Here is a 20303-nt window from a genome sequence, read left to right on the forward strand (position 1 = left end):
AGAAAGACTGTTTCTCCAAAAGACCTTGTTATTCTGATTACAAGGAATGCAGGACTTTTTGCTCACATATTATACACAGTCTTCATCTTCAAAAGAGGACGGAAACTGGACTGCAAATCCAGCTAAACCACCTAACTAAAATGTCATTAACAATATATTAAACTAATTGCTAGATGCTTTCCTGATTTGTGTATCGGTGTTATTTATGGTTTGCCAAAGAAAAGCAAACCAAAATCCACAGAGTTCTTCACAAATCACTCACTAAGCTATGAAATTCTATTTGACATTGCCAAGCCACTGAAAATTGCTATTCCAGGAAAAAAGTCATTGAAGAGCAGTAGCGATTTTGGTCTTTATGTACGATAGAGAGCAAAAGGCTAACAGTTAATTACAGCAAAGAAAATGAGGCAAAATGTTTGGAATTACTGAAATTCTCAACACACTTAACTCTGAACAGACCAGAAGACAGTCGGTAAATTAAATACACTTTAGAAAGAGGCATTTCCTGCAGGTTTTAAGAAACACTGTATGCAAAAGATTATTAGTGCTTATCCCTGGACGCACCTGAATAAAGCAACAGAGATTCTGGGAATTTTTTCTCCATCACTGCATATCTATAGTTTTTTTATTATGTGAGGGCTTCACGAATCATGTATGAATCATGTAAATCAATTGTCCCCAAATATTTTAATGAAGGCTCCTAGGAATTAGTACATTAGAACTAGGAGTGATCTAAAGGACTTTCTGACATTGTTTTTTAGAAGACAAAAGAGCCTGGTTAATAGCAGCGACAGCACAGCATTAATTCAGGAGAAGGAGGCTGGGAGAATCCAGCCATCGAGAGACTGTACTTCCTCCTTACGCTGGCATTAAGTGCCAGAAAGGGTTTTGACAAACACAGAAGCAGCACTATCAGACCCCAGATTTCAGGAAGAGTTAGTAAACTCAAATATTCTTAGGAAATTTTAAGAAAAAAAATAAATATTTAAGACCAGTACTTCTCAAAGTGTAAGCTTCTCTTCCAGGCTGTAATTCTGTTAGTCTAAGGTTGAGAGCAGCACTTCAATCCCTGCATTTTTATAGCAGCGTTTCAAACTGTCCCTTTGAAATCACTGTGGAATACAAAATATAACCTTTGGGGAAGAAAAAGCCACTCCGTCTCTCAAATTAAATTAAAGGTGCTGGGAAATGTCAGAATGTCACCTGAGATAGGCTTAGTCATGTCAAATATATAGATACAGATCAGCCAACCACCCTCAGCTTATCCTCCCAACCTTTTATCAGGTGCAACAATAAATATAGACAAGTAGAAAAATTCACTAACAAAAATTAAAGCTTACTTCACCGTGTTTTTCATTTCACAAATAATGGTGTCTTGCTCATACAGCTTTAGTCTTTATCAGCCTTCAAACTACTGGGCATCAGGGTGGCATTTCATGAATAGCAAGTTTTTTAGCTCTAAAAAATTCTGCTCCATGCAAAAATATAGTACTTCTCTACACAAGCAGATCACGATGTTGTATCTCACTCAGGTTGTTAGAGTCAACCATGAAAAGATAAAACTTTCTTGCTTTGAACCCCTGCTATTACATTAATTACATATCGGTGCTTGAAAGTCTAAGGAAAATATTTTTCGTTCCTTAGTATTTTACCTAATTTCTTCATTGGAATATTCCAGTCATGTGTATCATAGAATCATCTGAAAAAACATATATGGATGTTCCAGACTTTACATATTGTTATACCAGTAAAATACCAATAGCAAACAGACAAAATAAAAATATTTTTGTTAAAAAAAAAAAAAGTTAAAAAATTAGGCTCAAAGTCTCTTAGTGGTCTGTTGTGGTTTAGGCTGGACTGGCCACTGAAACAAATAACAGGGATCTGCCTGATGGTCTCAGGCAGAAACGTGTCCACGTGCTGATGCTGAGTGCCGCTTCCTGCATTAGATTTATGAACACAAAGTATCTGAACCAGGGCATTTTCCTATGAAAACCAACTACCTGCTAACCTTCTCTCCCCACAAAGAATTCCAATTCACTTTTGAGGACCCAAATTCGGACCCAAATTCCAGTCATTTCCAGAGACACTGAGCCAGCTAAGATACCTACTTGAAACTGAAAACTGGGTACTTTTCCATACTAAAAGGTAGGAATAATTTTTTATCTTCCACCTGCCTAATAAAGTCCTAGTTTAAGTGTTCCGTTTTCTTGTGTCCTTTCCACTTCACCATGTTCCCCAAATCAAGCGTATGTTGTTGATCCAAATCTACACACTATATCATCAGTATCCCACCTATAAAAGGTGTTTCTCAATATCTCCTCTTCCTTCTTAATCTTTCATCACACCAGTTCCTGTTGAGAGCCAATTCAAAAATCTACATATTGCTCAGTCTAAACCACACTGACAAAAAGGTCCTCAGCAACACCTTTTCAAATACCTTATATGAACACATACACCTAAAAAACACATGAGAAGTATTGAAAGGAAAAGCCATGAAGTCATGAAACCAACTGTTGAAATCAACAGAACTAATGCCATTAAAATGAACTTTTTGATCAATATTGGGGGAGGGAGGGTGGTGGGGGCGACATATAGAGACTGATACTTTTGCTCTGACACATACACACGCAGCCCCAGAAATTAAGTTTTTTCAGCATCAATGCAGCTCTGGGCATCAGAAGTCTCCTAACATAGATGGGTGATCCCAGGTAGTTCCACCAGGCCCCTAGACTACTACTGAGGCTCCTAGAGAAAAAGCCAGGTGGCAAAAGTAATGATGATAAAAGACCAACATACTCGCTTCACTGAGATGAATGGTGAAACCAACCAGCAAATTTAATTTATAACCTACTATGGTGTCTGGGGATAGGGATTTTTATGCATGACCACAGAAGCATACGAATTTATGAGATGAAACTAAGAAATATAAACGCTAGAAAAAGGAAATCAGCAAAATGGGGAAAGTCCATTTAAAGAAAATGAAAAAAGACACAATTTTTTATCTTAGAAAGCAATGAGTTACACATGACCCAGTTATAATATTTTTTTAAATTTTCTGCAAAGTTAGTGAAGATATGTTATCTATATTTATCCCTTACTTTTCTGTTTACATATACAAACATTCAAGTAATCAAACTTAATTGAAAAATACCTCCTTTAAACTAGAATAAGCTCTGTGCTTTTGTGTAAGTATGTCTGTAGGCAAAGAACCAGAGAGGACCATCACTTAACTATAAATATTCCACATGTAATTGACTATGTTTCCATGTACCTAATGGAAGCAATCAGGGATTATCCACTTTCCATATTTGCCATATTCATCCTTGTCCTATTCAGCCCTTATCGATGCTACTGGCACTGGTAGAGAACCAGGCACTCTCAAATCCATTTCGCTCTCAGTTGTGGTGTCTGGAAACGCAGGTCTAAACCAAATTTGGAGTTAAAAGGGCAAGAAACTACAGTGAATTCAGTGCACACAATGCATGCGAGATCCATGGGGAAACCCAGGTACGATCACTTCAACCAACTCAACCTGATAAATTACGGTCCTGGAACAACAGAAATTCCAAATAGACAAGAACCTACGATATAATCTCATCCATTCCTCTACTAAGGCATAATAGCTGCTGTTGGGCAAAATGTTATTCTCACAAACCGAAGCAAAGAAATCATGTATATTTGCTCCAGCATTTCAAATATTTCCTCTGTTGAAAACAGCCGGCCGATGGGATTTACTTCATAAACCTGTGTTTTGCCAAACAAGCCTCTCTAAATACTTACATTATAACGCGATTAATTAAACAGTGATTAACTTCCTGGGATGACCCTCTGTTTCTGAGCACTCCAGCACTTCAGGAAATTATTGCTTTAACTGTATTTTAAAATCTCCACAGCACCTAGGAGTCCAACCAAGGGTCCCTCTCTGTAAAGCTTCCCTCTTTCATAACACCTGCCAGTAGATGTAGTTGATCAATTATAGATTAAAAATTCCTCTTTCACACTAGACTGGGCTTTGCCTTTTGCAATCAGATACGCTGATGGGCATCGGAAAAAGGGTTAAACAATTTCGAAAAGGAAATCTGTTGCAAGGTATGGCACTTAGAAGAAATGGCTGGAAATTACGGTCTGGAGATTAAGGCAACTACCAAGACAACAGATATCCATGGCTGAGTTAGAGCCAAAGTCAAGACATGAAGAAAGGGTCCCCAGAGTTTATGTAGTACATGCAATATGACCAAGCTTCTTTCCATCACCACAAGGGATTTCTACACACAAGAAACAAGTTAATTGCTGTAAATGAATATAAGAACTATCAAAGTGCGTCACAGATTGTGAGACATGGACCTGCTGCTGGGTGGCTTATTTGACTTATTTGACTGTTGGTGGTATTTTTATTTACTGGGGTTTATGCAGAATGTGATGGATGCTGCCATGTTCTTGTGTACCTGGAACAAAAGGAAAAACGTGGAACAAACTACTCTGCCAAGGGACTGAGCAGAAAGCATTCACTCTCAAACTGTCTTCTCAAGGCCTGGCAAATTTCAAGAATAAGCCTTGTTTGGCAGCCTTAATTTTCATAAAACCACACTCCAAATCATTAGCTTCGTCATGTGGACCAGTTACATAGTGGCAGCTGAAAATTCAGAATAAAGCCTTTAAGCCAACTAGCACAGACATTTTTATCTCTGAAGGCTAGGCAGAATGAAATATTCACACTTGCTCCAAGACGTTCAGTTTTACATACCCTAGCCCTCATCTACACAGGAAACGTACACAACAGAAAATTAACTGTCCAAACCAAACAGAATGAGTCTTCTGCTCATCTCCGTTGAAACCTGCCGGGTCTCAGTCATCTGCCTCCTACAGCCATTGTTTCTTTTTCATAAACCCTACCCCTCCCACAACCCAACCCTGACATTTTGCAGAGATGCAAAAACCACGTCTGCCCAAAAACACAGCATCAAACACGGAATAACATGGGACCAGCCCTAAACCTACCCCAGCAAGTCTGCAATCGAATTGGTTCTGAAATTCCCAGTGCCACCAACCATCATCCCTGCCCCATCTCAAATCACAGCCTAGACTGCAGACTGACTATGCACGCAGCCGCTCAAAAATGTAGATAAACATACTTGGAGCAATTAGTGTCAGGCTTCAATCCATTGCTCGCGCTCCAGCAGCATTACACAACCAACCCGGTCCTGTAGCCTGCATTTTCACACTAATCCTAGTCCCTAAATCCTTGTCGATAGGCAATTCACACAGACACCCAGAATTTCAGCATTTCACTTTCAAAACATTCAGTCCCAGCATACCGCTTACCATGAAGGGCGTGACAGGACTCAAAAATAAACACAGCTTTACAGCACCTATTTTGTGGATTGTTTAAGCCAAGCTTGCCCTTGACATTTGCCAAGCCCACAGAGCCTGAGGATTATCAATAGATTTAAATTCCCTAATCTGAATTTTTGGACAGTCAAGTCCTTAAATCTGCTTTCTTGGATAGCTTTTGGGTTTGTCTGGAAAATGGTTTGTCTTTGATGATAATACTAGCGGAAACCAAATGCCAAAGATTATCCCAGCGTTATCAATACTACAGTATCTTCCCTTTTTTGAATTTCAACCTCCAGTTACTTTGTAAATTGACTTCATCTTAAATTATAGAAAATTGTAGAAATTACAGTGGACAGTGAATAAAGTCGTCTTTCAAAAATAGATGAAAAAAATCTCATATAAGCCTTAATTTGCATATAATAGAACAAGATTGCTATTGTCATCAGAAGGTGAAGTGTAAGATCTTTCAGAATGGTAAATCTGGATTTCTTTTCTCTTCTTGTAGGAGGAATTGTTGGATGATCTAAGGAATCACCCTAAACAGGAGTAAGACCCAAGAAATAGTATGAAACAAAACAAAAACCTCAAAAATCTGTAGCAAACGGATGTTTTTGCAGTGGAATCAGGCCAATCCATAATGTATTCCAATAACTTTTAAGTGAGAACCTCAGGACAAAAAAGGTACACTGGAATATCATTAGTTTATTCTTTCAGCGATCCTGAGGGGTAAAGGAAAAACAAAACCCAAAACCAAACACCAAAACTCCCTTCAGGAAACAAATATCTTGATACTTATTTCAATGGTATTGAGCTTCACGTGTAAATATTTAGCATGTATTTAAAAAACTCCTACTACATCTTCTATGGTTTTTGATATGTTCTGTCTCCAAGGTACAAGGACACTTTAGGTCAAAGAACATGTGCTGATGATAAAGTTATCTGCTTCCTGAGTAAAAACATGATTAAAGTAGGCCATTTACCTTCAGCATATCAAATAGCTTACAAGTTTAAAACACACGAGTTCACAGATAAGGAAGTATTTCAAATATGTTTTTGCCAAAAAACATTCTTTGTAGAGACCATGTTAGTTCTAACCTTCAAGAACAGACATGAAAATCAAAATCTGACTTAAGAATTAGGTTCAAAAGGGAACTGCGCATTTTTAGTCAGTGGTTTTAAGTAATTTATAATTAGATGGATATAGTTACTGCCATGAGCTACAACTCAGCTAATATTTTGAATGTTTAGCCACCGTGTTTACAAATGTACCACACAGTCCAAATTCCACTATATTTTTAATGCTATAAATCTTATTACATTATTGACTTTTCCTTGAGTTACTGTATTGTGTTAACATTTCATTCATTTATTGATTGGTTTAATATAATTAATTTTAAACAACATACTTTCTGTGAAGTGGTTACTTAAATTCTCAACAATAATTTCTTTTTTAAGCATTTTCTCAAGATCCTTAATAATTTTGTGAGATGCAATCATTTGTTACAAAACTTAACACAAAAATATTTGGCAGGCGTCCTCTTGATTGACCTTACTACATGACATTCATTCAAGCGACGACAAGACCAGTTACATTTTGTCTACATAGTGTTCATTACAGAATTATTTCATTCAAGGACTGTGACATAACACCATCTTTTGTTCCAAGTAGAGCTGTATAGAAAATAATTTATTAATTTTTTTTGCCTTGAAAGAATATGTTTGCTTTTGATCCAACTAAGAATAAGTCAGCAGTTTCTGATTATAAAATTAACCTGTCTGGAAACACAGGGATGGCTAAGTGGGCAGTACTGCAAACACAGCTGATTCAGGATTTTCTAATGGATTTTTTTCTTCTACCATTCACCCTTTGAATTACAATACCGCCATGCAGTCCCAATACCAGTAACTGTACTAGTTACCTCTAGAAACCTAAACCAATACATTTCTTTTTCAAATGTCTTAAAATTAAAATACGGTATAATACAAGCCATGTATGTTTCTGGCACGCTACCTGAATCCCATTTTGACTGTTCAGAAATAATTCCGTTTATTTCTGTGATGCAGAACCAAGCTGCTTGGCTGGTGCTCTCGCCACAGGTCTTAACTCACGAGAGGAACAGTCCAGTCTTGTGTGAACGTACTGGTGAATTTGATCCTCTTGAGTCACAAGGCAAACGTTTCACACCTCTTCCATTGGAACCAATACTCAACACTTAAAGGCCTGAACAATAACTGCCTGTATTTTTTTAAAGCTTTTGAGTTTGTATAAATCAGGAAAGCTACATTGTAATTCAGTATGCAAGCTAAGTGAAAAGAGCCTCGTTTTTACATTTTTCTTCTGGTAAGCTACAACTCCTACACTCAACTGCTTTTATGACCTGCTAAGATGTGGAAGTCCTACCAAAAATGAAATTACAGGCACGAAACAACCTGGTTTCTGCAACACCATCCCACAAACACGATTACTCAGTTGGCTTGTGTCCTAGCGTGAGCTTCCGTCTTCCACCTCACCCTACATGTTTATCCTTAAGCAAACATAAAAGAAAGAGCTAGTGAAAACAAGAATCCTGCCCGAAGATGCCAGCACTACCATTCTAGTGTCCAGCTTTCTAAAGGTACGCCAGGGACCAGCTCCAGAGAGAGATCTGGCGCCGAGATCTGCGTTCAGCCACCTGGCCGCTTGCAATATATTGTCATAAATATGCTCTTATGTTTAATGCAAACAATACAACCTAGCTTAGTAAACCCTTGAAGCAAGCATCAGCTCTGTTTTTGCTCTTCACAGGGGTGTTTTGATTTGTACATACTTTGATGTTATGCCTCTGAAATAAAACTTACACCACCCTCCCATATGTAATTACTCTTGTCTGGATTATTCCCATCACCTACACAGTTTAAACATGTTCCCTAGATTTTCAAGAACGATGTGGGGAAGTGAGTGAGGATTGCAAGGTTTCTACTGATTTTTCTCCCCCGTCGAGTTTCAAGTTTAAACATTAGATACAGTTTCCAGCTGAGATCTATAAATCTCTTAAAATAAACTGTCAGAGTAAGATTTATGAAAAATCCCTCTCCCTGGTGTTCTCTAACCCAATTAAAAATTCCTCTTGTATTGTTTTTGTTTCAGTATACCACCAGTCTAAAAATACTATCATAAGCAAACAGCAGTGAGCCACACATCGTTAGCTAGGAATCGGTACAGAATATTTATTTAAGTGAACCAAGATGAAATGGAATATAATTCCTTATTTAATTTTGACAGGAAAAAAATGTATAGTTTTTGTTGTGTTTTTTAAAAGATAGAAAGCTTGTTCAAAGGCATCCACAAAATGCCTCAGGGCAGAACAGACATTGCCAGAATTTCTCTTATGCTCAGAACGTATGTCACAACAAAATATATTTAGTTTACCCATCATAAATATTTATTTACCTATGGTGTAAAAACACAAGTTGGGCTTTCATAAATTTTTGTCTCATTTGCCAGACATGCTAAGACACCTCTTTTTGGCTTACTTTTCTAGCATGTCTTTGTCAGAAATGACACACTTGATTCAAATTACGTGTTCTGATTACACATTTATAAACTACTCTATTGAGTTTTAATAACAGCTCTCACGTTCGATACTTACTATTATAAAGGTCTTACCTCAAAAATTTCAAAGCCGTAGATGTCCAGCACCCCCATTACCTTCTTTCTCACTTTTGTTTGTGCCTTTAAAAAAAATTAAACCTTGAGTCAGTCATGCGTACATTTCATACTTGGGAATCAAGAAAACCCTCTCGTAAGTAGGGTGTCAAATTCTGTAAACTAAAATGTTAAGTATGGTTTCCCAAAATACACTTCACATGGCTATTTTCATAAGCTTAAAAACAGAGCAGACAGCAATTTGTTGAGCTGTGATACAGTTATTCACCTGTACCATTTCTAACACTGTACAACCATGAAAAACGAAATTGGCAAATACGGTTTTACTGTCCACTTTAATTTAAAGGATTCCTATTGATTTTTCTTTTCCAGGCACAAAACAACAATACCTTAATGCTCTCATTGATTCTGGTAACAAGCCAAGAAAACAGTCGACTGTACAAATTCTTTGCCAAAGCATCACGGGCGTAATAAGCCTAAACAGAAGAAAGAAGAAAAATGTTATAAATGCCGGGCTAATCCCAAACTTTTTACGTGACTGCCATATCTTAAAGGTGCTATGAAGAGAGCGAGAACGGCTCAGGCAGCAGTGCCTCTGCCAGACCAGGGGTGCCAGGACGCTGGGGCAGCATCGGCTGCTTGCCGGTGCATCCCTCTGCCTTCCAGGCTGCAGGCGAGCTGGAACAGCAGCCACAATCAGGGCGCTCCGACTCCCTTCCTGCTCATCTATTTATCCTCTAAAGACTCACATCCCCCATCCTAATCCTCAGGGGATTCCGTAGTCCTAGAGGGACTTGAGCAGCTGTGGTTAGGGAAATGACATTCCTGCTAGCCTGAGCTGATGAGACACAGGTGGCAATCCCACTGGCTCTGCAGCGTTACAGAAACATAAGCTGGCAGCAGCAGTTTTGCAGCAGCCTGGGGCGTACGACTCACATGAAATTACACCAGTTGCCCTAAATGAGAACCGTCTGCCACAATACTTTCAACATGCGTTTTGTGCAGAACTGGTCCATTTTATCATTTTCTGCAACATTTTCCTATGCTTTTGAGGTAATTCACACCTAAAAGCAAAACATCCAGTATATTTGAACACTTAGAAACAGCTGAAGAAAAAACACACTTATGTTAATGATATACTTTATTCAGTACAGCCTACTGCAGTTTCTATTTGGGCAGTTATGGTTTTGTCTTGTAGAATAAACAGCCATTTAAAACATTCCTTTCCTTTAAAATCAGAACCTCCTTTTACCTGAGCCACATTTAGTGTTGTTGAAACTTTCTCTTGCTTGGCTTCAACCGTCCGGAAGCTGAAAGCTCTTTCCAATACAGACTGGTCTATACCCGTCAACTCGCAGATTTCCTTGAGTTCTAGCATGAAAAAGGACAGTGTAAATATAATGAATCCTTTTGTATCGTTGCTTTTTCTTCGTCCAAACTCTTAGCTTTTAAGTAGTTCAGTACTTTCCCAAACAGGTTTTCTTCAACAGAAGTGCCCCCCCATCCACACTCTCCCCCGGCTACCCTGCCAAACAAAGTTGTTAAAAATATGCACCGCATAAGGAAACAGAGTTATTAGTTTTGAAAGCACTTTCTCTTTAGTTATTTATTTATATGTTTTTTCCTCACGTCATTAATCTCATCTTACCATTTTTATCTTTGATTTTACTTTCATCTAAGCCGTTCACACGAGATTCAGGCTTAAATTCAATATTTCCCAATTTCAGAACGGCTGCCACCACTTCAAAAACAGACTGTGTTTCATGATCCATAAAACCAACAATCTGCATTGCATTCTGTAAAGGGGACAGGTAAAATTATGAGATAAAAGAATCTACATTTAAACAGCTCATGCTTGCAAAATTCACCATTTATCTGTATTAGCATAAATTAGAAATGTTTTATAAACACTTTTTGCTACAAAAAGAACATGATATAATTACTATGCTTAGGTAAGTAAGTTTCTTAATATAAAAGGCAGGTTAAAGAAGATCTGGTAGTTAAGCTGGCACGTCAGTCCAGTCTGCTTTTAGGATTCATTCAGTTTATGAGTTTTTAAAACGCAGTACTATTTTTTAACCACTAAATTTAGTTTATAACCCAATGCAATTTTTCACAGTCAAACAAACAGGAACTGCTGTCTTCTCAGTCCACTCTGTTGTTCTAAAAGCAAGTAACTTTTTGAATCTAAATTTGTATACACTGGATAACGGGGTCCCGTATTCTTCCTGTAATTCCCCGAGTACAATCAAGCAAAAACATCACGGTAAATCATCTTGAGAACGTCCCAAGCCCTGTTTCTCTTTCACGTTGCTCAGCATCACCTGGTTCACGAAGCTCAGGCACTGGCATCACAAGCAACTACACAATATAACCTTTTCCATGATCTGATCAAGGAGCCTGGACTTCTGGACTTGGGGGGTTTATTTCCCCCCCCGCCCCCTTTTTTTTTTTGTATTCCCACTAGAATACTCCAGATACTTGGTTCTTTTTATTTTCCAGTTGAAGCCAAGCTTCCCCGTGTAAACATGCTATACCCTAGCACGAACAGCGTGGAGCACTCCGAAAATTACTTGGAAAAGATGTCCCTCTGCTCATGCCAGACCAAGGGCATAAGATCTCTGCGTTACTGTTGAGCCCTTTTGCGGTTTGCACCCAAGCCCCTGCTACTTCTTACCCTAACTGTCCTGAAGTTTGCAGCATCATCCACTCCATTCACTTTGGCAGAATCAAGACCTAGGTAGTTGTATCTGCTGAAGTCCCGCTCCAGTTTGAGTTTGCCTAAAAAATCAAATAAAAATACAGTTAGTAACAGCATACTTGTTAGTAGCTCTTTTATCCCAGAACCAGTATTGTCAAGAACTGTTATTAGCAGGATTAAGTTTTCTTTAAGAATATTTTAATTACAAGCCTTCTGAATAAGAATAGGCTTTCTCCTTTGTTTATAATACATCGCAAAGCCAATTCTGACTCAGATATTTGGATAATACCAAACCATATACTTTATTATTGCCGCCACCAATAATTTCAAAAATGAATCAATATCACATTTCCCACAAAAGATGATGTGGGTGGAACAGCGCATTAAATGTAAAGAAGATTCATAACTGAAAATGGCACGAGGGCAACACTCACAGAGGAAGTCTTCCGAGGCACCGGACAGTATCTGATAGAAAATGTGAAAGTTTCTTTCACCTCTTGGCTGCTTAACAACACGAGACTTCTCTAGCAGATCTAAACAAACAAACAAAATCTCACAGGTCAGTGAAAGGTTGTTGGTGCAAAACACTAATATCAATGTAATCCCCCATCGTTTTTTTATTTCATTGCTTCATATCACCATCATCAAATTAGAAGATGATAAATGGCAGGCACAAACCATTTCACCATGTATTGAATTAGTACATATTTCTCAAATAAGTTATTTGAGCAAGCTGTAAGCCCAGTACACTTCTGAAAGCTGCAGTTTGTGAGCTGCAAAGAAAACTCAGGTCAGGGAGGCAACGTGCTCAAAAGCCGTCATCCAATATACAGTACAACCACAAAATTAAGATTTGGTAAGAATGATTGCGTGGGCGAAGGTTTGAAAAAGAACTGAAATGTTAAAAGGCTAGGCACATGAATAATGGGTAAATGAAAGGGGGAAGCCAAATAAAGGAAGAATTTAAACTGAATAATCACATAGCACTTTGTGATCCTCAGGTGCATCAGACTATGAAATAATTCCCAATGGGACCGACAGAAGCTCCACCATAAGACATTTAAAGTGAAATGGAAAAGCAGTGCTTTGAAAAGCATCACTGCGCCGATTGAGTAGTTTAACAAGAAGGTTGCTTTGTCCGCCACCATTAGAGATGGGAACATCTCTAAGCCTTAACAATGAGGGTGGGAATCCGGGCAGACAGCAGAAGCGAACTGACTTGTAACACGTCACAACGTTTCAGACTCTACATCATGTTTACTATGGAGGTGACGATAAAATGGTTGTCCCGCCTGTGCTCCTCTGAAACGCTGGGGCCCCCAGCGCATCAGGAGAGGAGAGAGGGATCCAATAAGAGAACCTCTTATTGGACAGGTATCGGTGTCGCTTGCTGCTTTTGTACAAAAAACATGTTATTCCTTCTTATCTCAGTGGCACACAAGGGCTCCACACCATTTTTCCAGATAGCAAACCAACAGTTCCCAGTATACAGTCGTGTCTTCAGCAACACGAAGACAGAGACATTTAGTGCCTCGTTCCAAGTGCGCAGCAAAGGAGCTCCCACACGCACCGACCACTACGTACCCACCACAGCTCGCTCTGTCTGGGGTTAAGATCTCTCTAAGCTGTGCCCATGCAAGAAGAAAGCCCCAAAGGGGAAATTACCACAGCTTGGATGTCACTCTTCAGAAGAGCTGCCACAAAGTTGAGATCAGGTTTTACAAAGGCAAAACACACAGAACACCAATCCACTGAAGGACATGTGGGGTTGCTAAACACTCCCCCTGCCTGACTACCATAATACCCGATGCGTACCCTACTATACCTTTCCTCAAATTTCCATTTCTGCTGAAACCAAGCCTGTTTAGCCTTAGCAATCCGGTCAGTTGGAGGCGGTGCTTTGTGCAGCCACCTTTGCGCTGCAGACCCCCCCTCTAGCCCCACCACGGAGGAGCAGCCGAGGAGAGGGTGTCTCTGCTCGGGGCTGCAGCCCCCGGGCTCCACCAGCTTTCCGGCATGCCAGGGCTCACCCCAGAGGGAGCATCTGCCCTGGGGTTTGCTGGCTGAACCGAGGAGCAAGGAGGAGTGCAACAGAGTGTGTTCAGATTTTGCCTAGCTCCAGGCAGCGTGTTGCGCCTGTGTTACCCACTGTAATTACCTAAGCTTACACCCCTTTCTCGTGGAATAGGCCAATGGCAACAATGACAAAATTCAGACAGTATTATTAATCTTCTGGTTGCCTTATAGTAGGACAAGTTTCAAATATTTTACACACCACCTGAACTGTCTTATTCCATAAACACGCAGTTGCCCGAGAGAAGAACTGTAGCGAGTGCAGCAGGTGACAGTGCACAAAGCTCCCAATGACCAGACCATCTGACAGGGTGAAGGCTCTATGAAGACGAATAACTCTTCACCACTGAATGGGTTGTGTGACCAGGTCAGAACTTCAGCCTTGTTTGAACAGACAACTGTGGTTTTTTTAACTCCATAACCCCCACAGTCTCTTTCCTCCCGTGGTGGCCCTGCATCAGCACCAGGCAGTTTTGCGCAGGCCGGATGACAAAGTACAGATATACGCAAACAAGTGGCTGTCCCATATTGTCAGCAGCTCATCTTTACATCAGGATTACAGATTCCCACTTTTGTTTTTTCCTTTTTATTGTCTCTTTTTTTTCTTTTCAGATGACTAACATCTGCCGTTTGACGCTACGTCAGAGGGTGCAGGTCTCACCAGCAGCCTGGCATGCACCCTCTCTACCTTCTCAGTTCACCTAAGGTTGGGGCTCCCCTCCTTGAGGTCCAAACTCGGAGTCATCCTGTACCTAAATAACTTGATCCTCTCTAATTTTACATTCATAACTCCAAGGGAGAGGCTGGTCCACCATCCGAGTGTTAACACTTGGGCTGAGAAAGGCAAGGTGAGCGCCAGGTGGTTCGGAGTCACGCTGGCTGTGAAGGTTCTCCAGTGAAGTGTTGGAACGAATCACAGCCAAATTTCATCTCAAAGAAATAAACAACTTCAGCTCCCGCAGTGGGCACACACACTTCAGGAAATGGCTGTGTTTTCAAAGGATATTGAAGCAATGCAGTTTGTGAAGCGGTTTGGCTTATTTGGGTTTAAAAATATTCTATATATAAATTTACTCAAACACTGCCACAAAAGCTCATCTACATATCCTGGCAAAATATTACATGTAAACCTTCTTCTAATTACATGCATGCCTTCAGCAGATTTAACAGTTTCTCGAGCATATGTCAAATGAGCTATGTTAGACGGATAACTAACTTCGATTTTTCACTGCAGTTTATCTTATTTATACCTTTTTAGAAGAAAGGAGGTTAACTAATTAAGTTGGCTTTCCAAAGTCCCAATATTCCATATTCTGTCAGCCTTCGTAATTGAGGAAAAAGGCTCCAGAAAGCAGCTACCGACAGAAAATCAGGCATTTACCTTAAAGCAGCTGTTACCAATTCTTTTTAAAGCTGTATTCATTCTCTGCTTTTTTTCTTTTATGCCCACATGCAGACTGAAATCAGACTGGTAGAAAAGATCCAGACCATCTGTCCTACTCTTAAGAAAACCTTCCCTTTGTTTGCCCTAATTAGCATTTTAATAAATCAACCAAATATATTTTCCTTAAAGCAACTACTGCACAACCAGTAACTTTTGTGTTAACTCTCGCATGATTACAAATTCTGCGGATTGAACAGTCAAAAGAGAAGACACAAAGATGCACATCAGGTTTCTGCACGCACCCACTTGGTAATTCTGTTTACAGTGGCATGTGTGGACAGGTGGTGCCTATCTATATGAAAACCCACACAAGCAAAAACCCCAAAACTCTATGCATGTTACATTTTTTTATATAGTCTATATAAATTATGTATAGGGGCTACACAGCATTATCTAGTGAGAACATACAGAACTACACATGGTGTACTTAAGGACTGGGTATTCTTCCTGCATTATCTAACAATGCTCCTGCTTGAACTGAAGCACTTAACATGTTGTGTGTATCAAAGCAACTGTAAAAATCAAATTGCTTTGGAAAGGTCCAACCTGGAAACACTTCTTAAATCATATTGTTTGAATATTCATCGATTCAGATCACTCAAAATCCAGCTACATTCCACAGGTTCTGACTAATTGCCGTTCCTAGATAACACTGGTTTAAATGCAAGAGATCTGTGTAAGCATCCATCCTGCTAAACCACTCAATATGGAAAAAAAAAAAAAAAAAAAAAAAGGAAAAATGATGCTGAACACTCCTGTCAACTCTAATGTACAAATTTACAGGATTTCCTTTTGGTTACTTGACCCATGAACTTGATTCAATCCAGAAAAATTTAGGAACTTTGTATTTCTCGAAATGTAGTAGAAATTGAATGAACATTCAAGAAAGGAATAAGTAAACACTGCAAACAAAAAATGACACTACCTGGGTACATTCTGAAAAATCTAGGAAAAGTTTGGTTTAGTCATATTCTTTTCAGCAGGCCATGACCAAGGACCTTTTTAGCTATTCAGCCCAAGTTACAGAACATTTTCTAGTCACGGAAGCTTATCTCTACACCCACGTGATGTTAAATTATGTTTTCTGTTTTCCTACCTTGATCGTTCAGCTGTCATAAAACAAAAAAGGCACCAGTGAAAAAGAAAATACAGTAGTCATTTCTCAGGAACTTTTTCACATTATTCCCACCAAGTTTATATTAATGTTCTCTTGAATGAAATGACTCATAATTGTATCAAACAAAAACTACTATGTGGGCAGTATGTGCAGTGAAAATACAATGGTTGCACATTTTAAGAGTGTTAAATCCTCATTACTCAAGTAATAAATGATGTTTAAAATTGTGCTAATCAAAATGTTTCATATTGTTTGGTTGGGGTTTTTTTTAACACTTCCTAATTTAGGCAAGGCAATTGCCTAAATGGTGGCAACTGTGCTAACTAGAACACCAAGGGAGATGTCGCAACAGTTAAGATTAAAAATAAATCAACAAGAATGAGTATCTCTTTCCATAATGTCTAATTGTAAAATCTGTGTAATATTTCCCTGAGCAAAGGAGATCGCTAACAGCAATCACATAACTAAAATCAACAGCCGGGTTGTTGATTTCTCAGTGAGTGGGTAATTACTTTTGTCTTTTAAAATGAACAAACAAGTTGTAAAGAAGAAAGAGTTGTAAACTTATCACTATCACTTCGGTAATTTAAAAAAGTTGTTGCTTTCAATAAACATCATAGATTTCTTTCATGTTATTGTTGGAAAAAATGGCAAAACGAGGCCCTTTTTTAATCCCTTGTTATTTGCACTCTAAGTACACTGTGCCAGTTGAAAACGGCTTTTCAAAAGCAGGCATTACATATACTGTACTTCACCTGCACCACTGTTGTCTTCTCGTTAATCATTAAATCACTGAAGGGCTCAGGCAGATTAGTAAAGATCCCCTAATGCTAAAAAGCTAGGTATCTTTCAGCAGGAAATCCCAGGGGAAACGTGAAAATTTAAGACTTATTAAATATTAAAGAGACAGAATATTTAAGACATTAAATATTCTGGGAAAACTACTGTAAGATCTCTACTTTTGAAAAGGCCTAAACAACTGCAATGATGAAGCATTTTGGACTGTATTATGCAAAACCATTTCAACCATAAAATTTAGTGTACACAAAACCGGTCACAAAACTAACGAAGCAAGTGCACATGCAAACGTCACCTGGAATACAAAACAGATGCAGCATCTGTGCATCAAGAGTCATTATTTTAGAGCTGTACAAGTTATTGCAATTAGCACCTATCCCTTTTTAAAACAAACACACCCATTTTTACATGAAACACATATTATTCTATAACTACAGAAGAATAGCCGTTTCTTTTCTGCTTTTCTCCTGCTTCCATCCCCACTACCATGGTAGCTATAATAAACGGAAAACTAACAATAGTACTGATGGTTTCTGTAATTTATTTCCACAGTATTATACCCAGGTGAAAAAAGTTAATTACCCAATATTCCAACTGTCTCTTTCTTGACAAGTGCTCTGGAAAAAGCATGTAAGCGCTGGCAAGAGTGTTCACTGCAACAGCAGCAGCTGTAAACACCCCACGGGAGGACAGGAAGAGCAGATACACCTCATACTCAATTCAGTGAGAGACAATGTAAATGCAATTTACCTGTTTGTAAATGCATTTTAGAGCCACGGCATAACTGTGAGCAGGGTTTGTTACAAAACAGTGATGGGATATCTACAGTCACAGGCGAGAATACAGCAAGGATTTAGTGTTCAGGAGAGCTCACAAGAGTAATTTGGGCTTCCTAACCCTACACAGGTCAATCAGGTCCGCTTGTGAACGGATGGGCTGGTTGTTAGCTTGCACTGGGGCTGTGCACCTCACCTTACACAGATTGCAGCATCTCCCACCCATTAGGAAAACCGGCTGGGACCTTCACAGAAAACTAACAAAAAGGAAGGATTCAAACGACTCAGGCTTACCACATACCTCCTCTTCTCAGCCCTTATTCACCCTTCTGCTCACCCCCACGTCTCACTTGCTGCTGACGTAGGACCAAACAAGTACAACACATGCTACCTGAAATCATTTTTCTTTTGTAGTCTAACAGGAAGAAATTCCTGACTCAAGTAATATACTTAAAGATCATATAAATCACATTCATCTCAAATTTTCCACTCTCAGTTTCTTTTTATGACTGTACATCATGATATAGCAATATGTCAAATACCTTACAAATCAGTGCACTGAGAAGCTGCGAGCAGCTATGTAACATAACGAGTCTATTATGTATTTTACACTGTCCAAACGTAAAATTGTCTTCAATTTGGGAACATACCGGTTCACTGCAATGAACCATTCACTGCATTGAATGGAACATACCATTCACTGCAAACTGGACAGGAGAGACATGCAGTATGCACTGCCATGATAATTTTACCCTCTAGCTCCATCCTGTGAAAGGTTCACTTGCAGGTTAACCCCTGTCATTAAGAAGCAAGAGCTCATTGAAAGACACCAGAGAATGGCCCAAGAGAAGGTCACCATAGCATCAGCCGCTACACGAAGGGTGACAGGCAGATTGATTAGCCTTTCACAGAGCTTCATAGCATTTTAGAGTAGGACAGACCAGACCATTTCAAAACAAGATGTTTAAAGCTAATGGGTCGCTGCTTATCTTTACCAGTCTGATAAAATCAGTCACTTGTTTTCATTACCCTTTTTGCCACCAAAATAAGCTAGATGTTCAACGTGGCTGCTTACAGCCACTCATAGTAGGAAATACAGCTTAGTGACATAGGCTGTGATCCAAAAAGCCCACGAACTTCATTGGTGTTTGGAAATCAAGCTCATCAGATACAACTATTAAAGTTTAATCAAAATATTATTATATCATCTTCACATCCTGTTAACACCAAACCAACAGATGGTCAGAAAGCAAAGAATATTTATGAATAAACTAACCATACTTTTCTTTTTGAGGATCAGAAACTTCAGCACTATTTGATTTCCTACTTAATGAATTAAGAAGACAAATCCTAAATTTGACTAAAACCAGAGTAAAAGGTAAGTGGCATAAAAGAATTTCAGGCCCTGATATTCCCAGAGTGGTGATACCTCACAACAGAAATATTTCTGTTGCAATGCAATGCTGCAGATGTGTGGAAAAGATCTAAGGCAGGAAAACAAACTTGCTTCAAAACTGTACAGAATTCAAACTCTCTTTAAAGAAAGACGGATGGACTATCAAATGTTGCGAACTTTAAATCAAAGATGAGATACATTAACACTCAGCTACGGGAACTCAGTATTTACTTGTGACGTACCCTGTGTCAAGTATGGGGTGTTTCATAGTTCAACAAGTAACATCTTTTCCACAACAGGGCTTACACATAAGATCTTCATTTTTAAATTTAAATTCATCATCTTCCTATTACATATTTATTAAATGTGAGAAGACAGGGAGCATGCCCAAAATAGGCATCTTTTAGGAAGATCTAAAAATATGGCCGCCCTTGATTACATATGTCATCACATCATTATAATTACATGTAATGTTATAATTACAACATGCAAAGATTTATAAGGCAGATAAACTATAGACTAACTATTTGGATCGCCTTTTGATATGACACAATATTTTAATTAGATGACTCAGCAGAGCACTTTCAAAGACAAACTGTTGAGCGACCACTCTACAAAGCAGGGTTTGTTTTAAGTATCTATTTTGAATGTGAAACAAAAAGAAACAAACAACACAGCTAGCCTGCTAGAATCCCTTTGTTCTCATTTAATTATTGACGAATACACTGAGCATGTTTGGCCTCTAATTTCATTGACTACCCAATGTCAAATTTAATAGATAGCCATAAACACTTAAATAGTGACTGCTTTGAGTGTCAAGATCTACTCTGTCACAAAAATCATGCTCTTTCAGGCACGGTTCCAAAAGGTGACCTGGTCCAGAAAAAACGTTTGCCCTATGAAAAAAACCAAAGCCTATATTTACGCATAAAATTCTTCACAATGTTTTAAAATGCTTATGTTATATATGGAGAGTTTGGTTCACCTTGGATGGATTCTCATTATTTCACAACCA

The 20303-nt window shown here is 38.8% G+C and overlaps 1 protein-coding gene across 1 annotated transcript in view; it reads right to left on the reverse strand.

The window, feature by feature from the left end:
* Positions 1-20303, reverse strand: part of MYO1B (myosin IB) — a 115183-nt gene that overhangs the window by 32128 nt on the left and 62752 nt on the right. The window contains 6 exon segments of the mRNA XM_063340720.1: positions 8984-9049; positions 9373-9459; positions 10236-10354; positions 10632-10779; positions 11661-11764; positions 12119-12217. Coding sequence (XP_063196790.1) covers positions 8984-9049; positions 9373-9459; positions 10236-10354; positions 10632-10779; positions 11661-11764; positions 12119-12217 — 623 coding nt within the window.

Source organism: Chroicocephalus ridibundus, chromosome 7 (assembly GCF_963924245.1).
Source record: "Chroicocephalus ridibundus chromosome 7, bChrRid1.1, whole genome shotgun sequence".
Taxonomy (NCBI): Eukaryota; Metazoa; Chordata; class Aves; order Charadriiformes; family Laridae; genus Chroicocephalus; species Chroicocephalus ridibundus.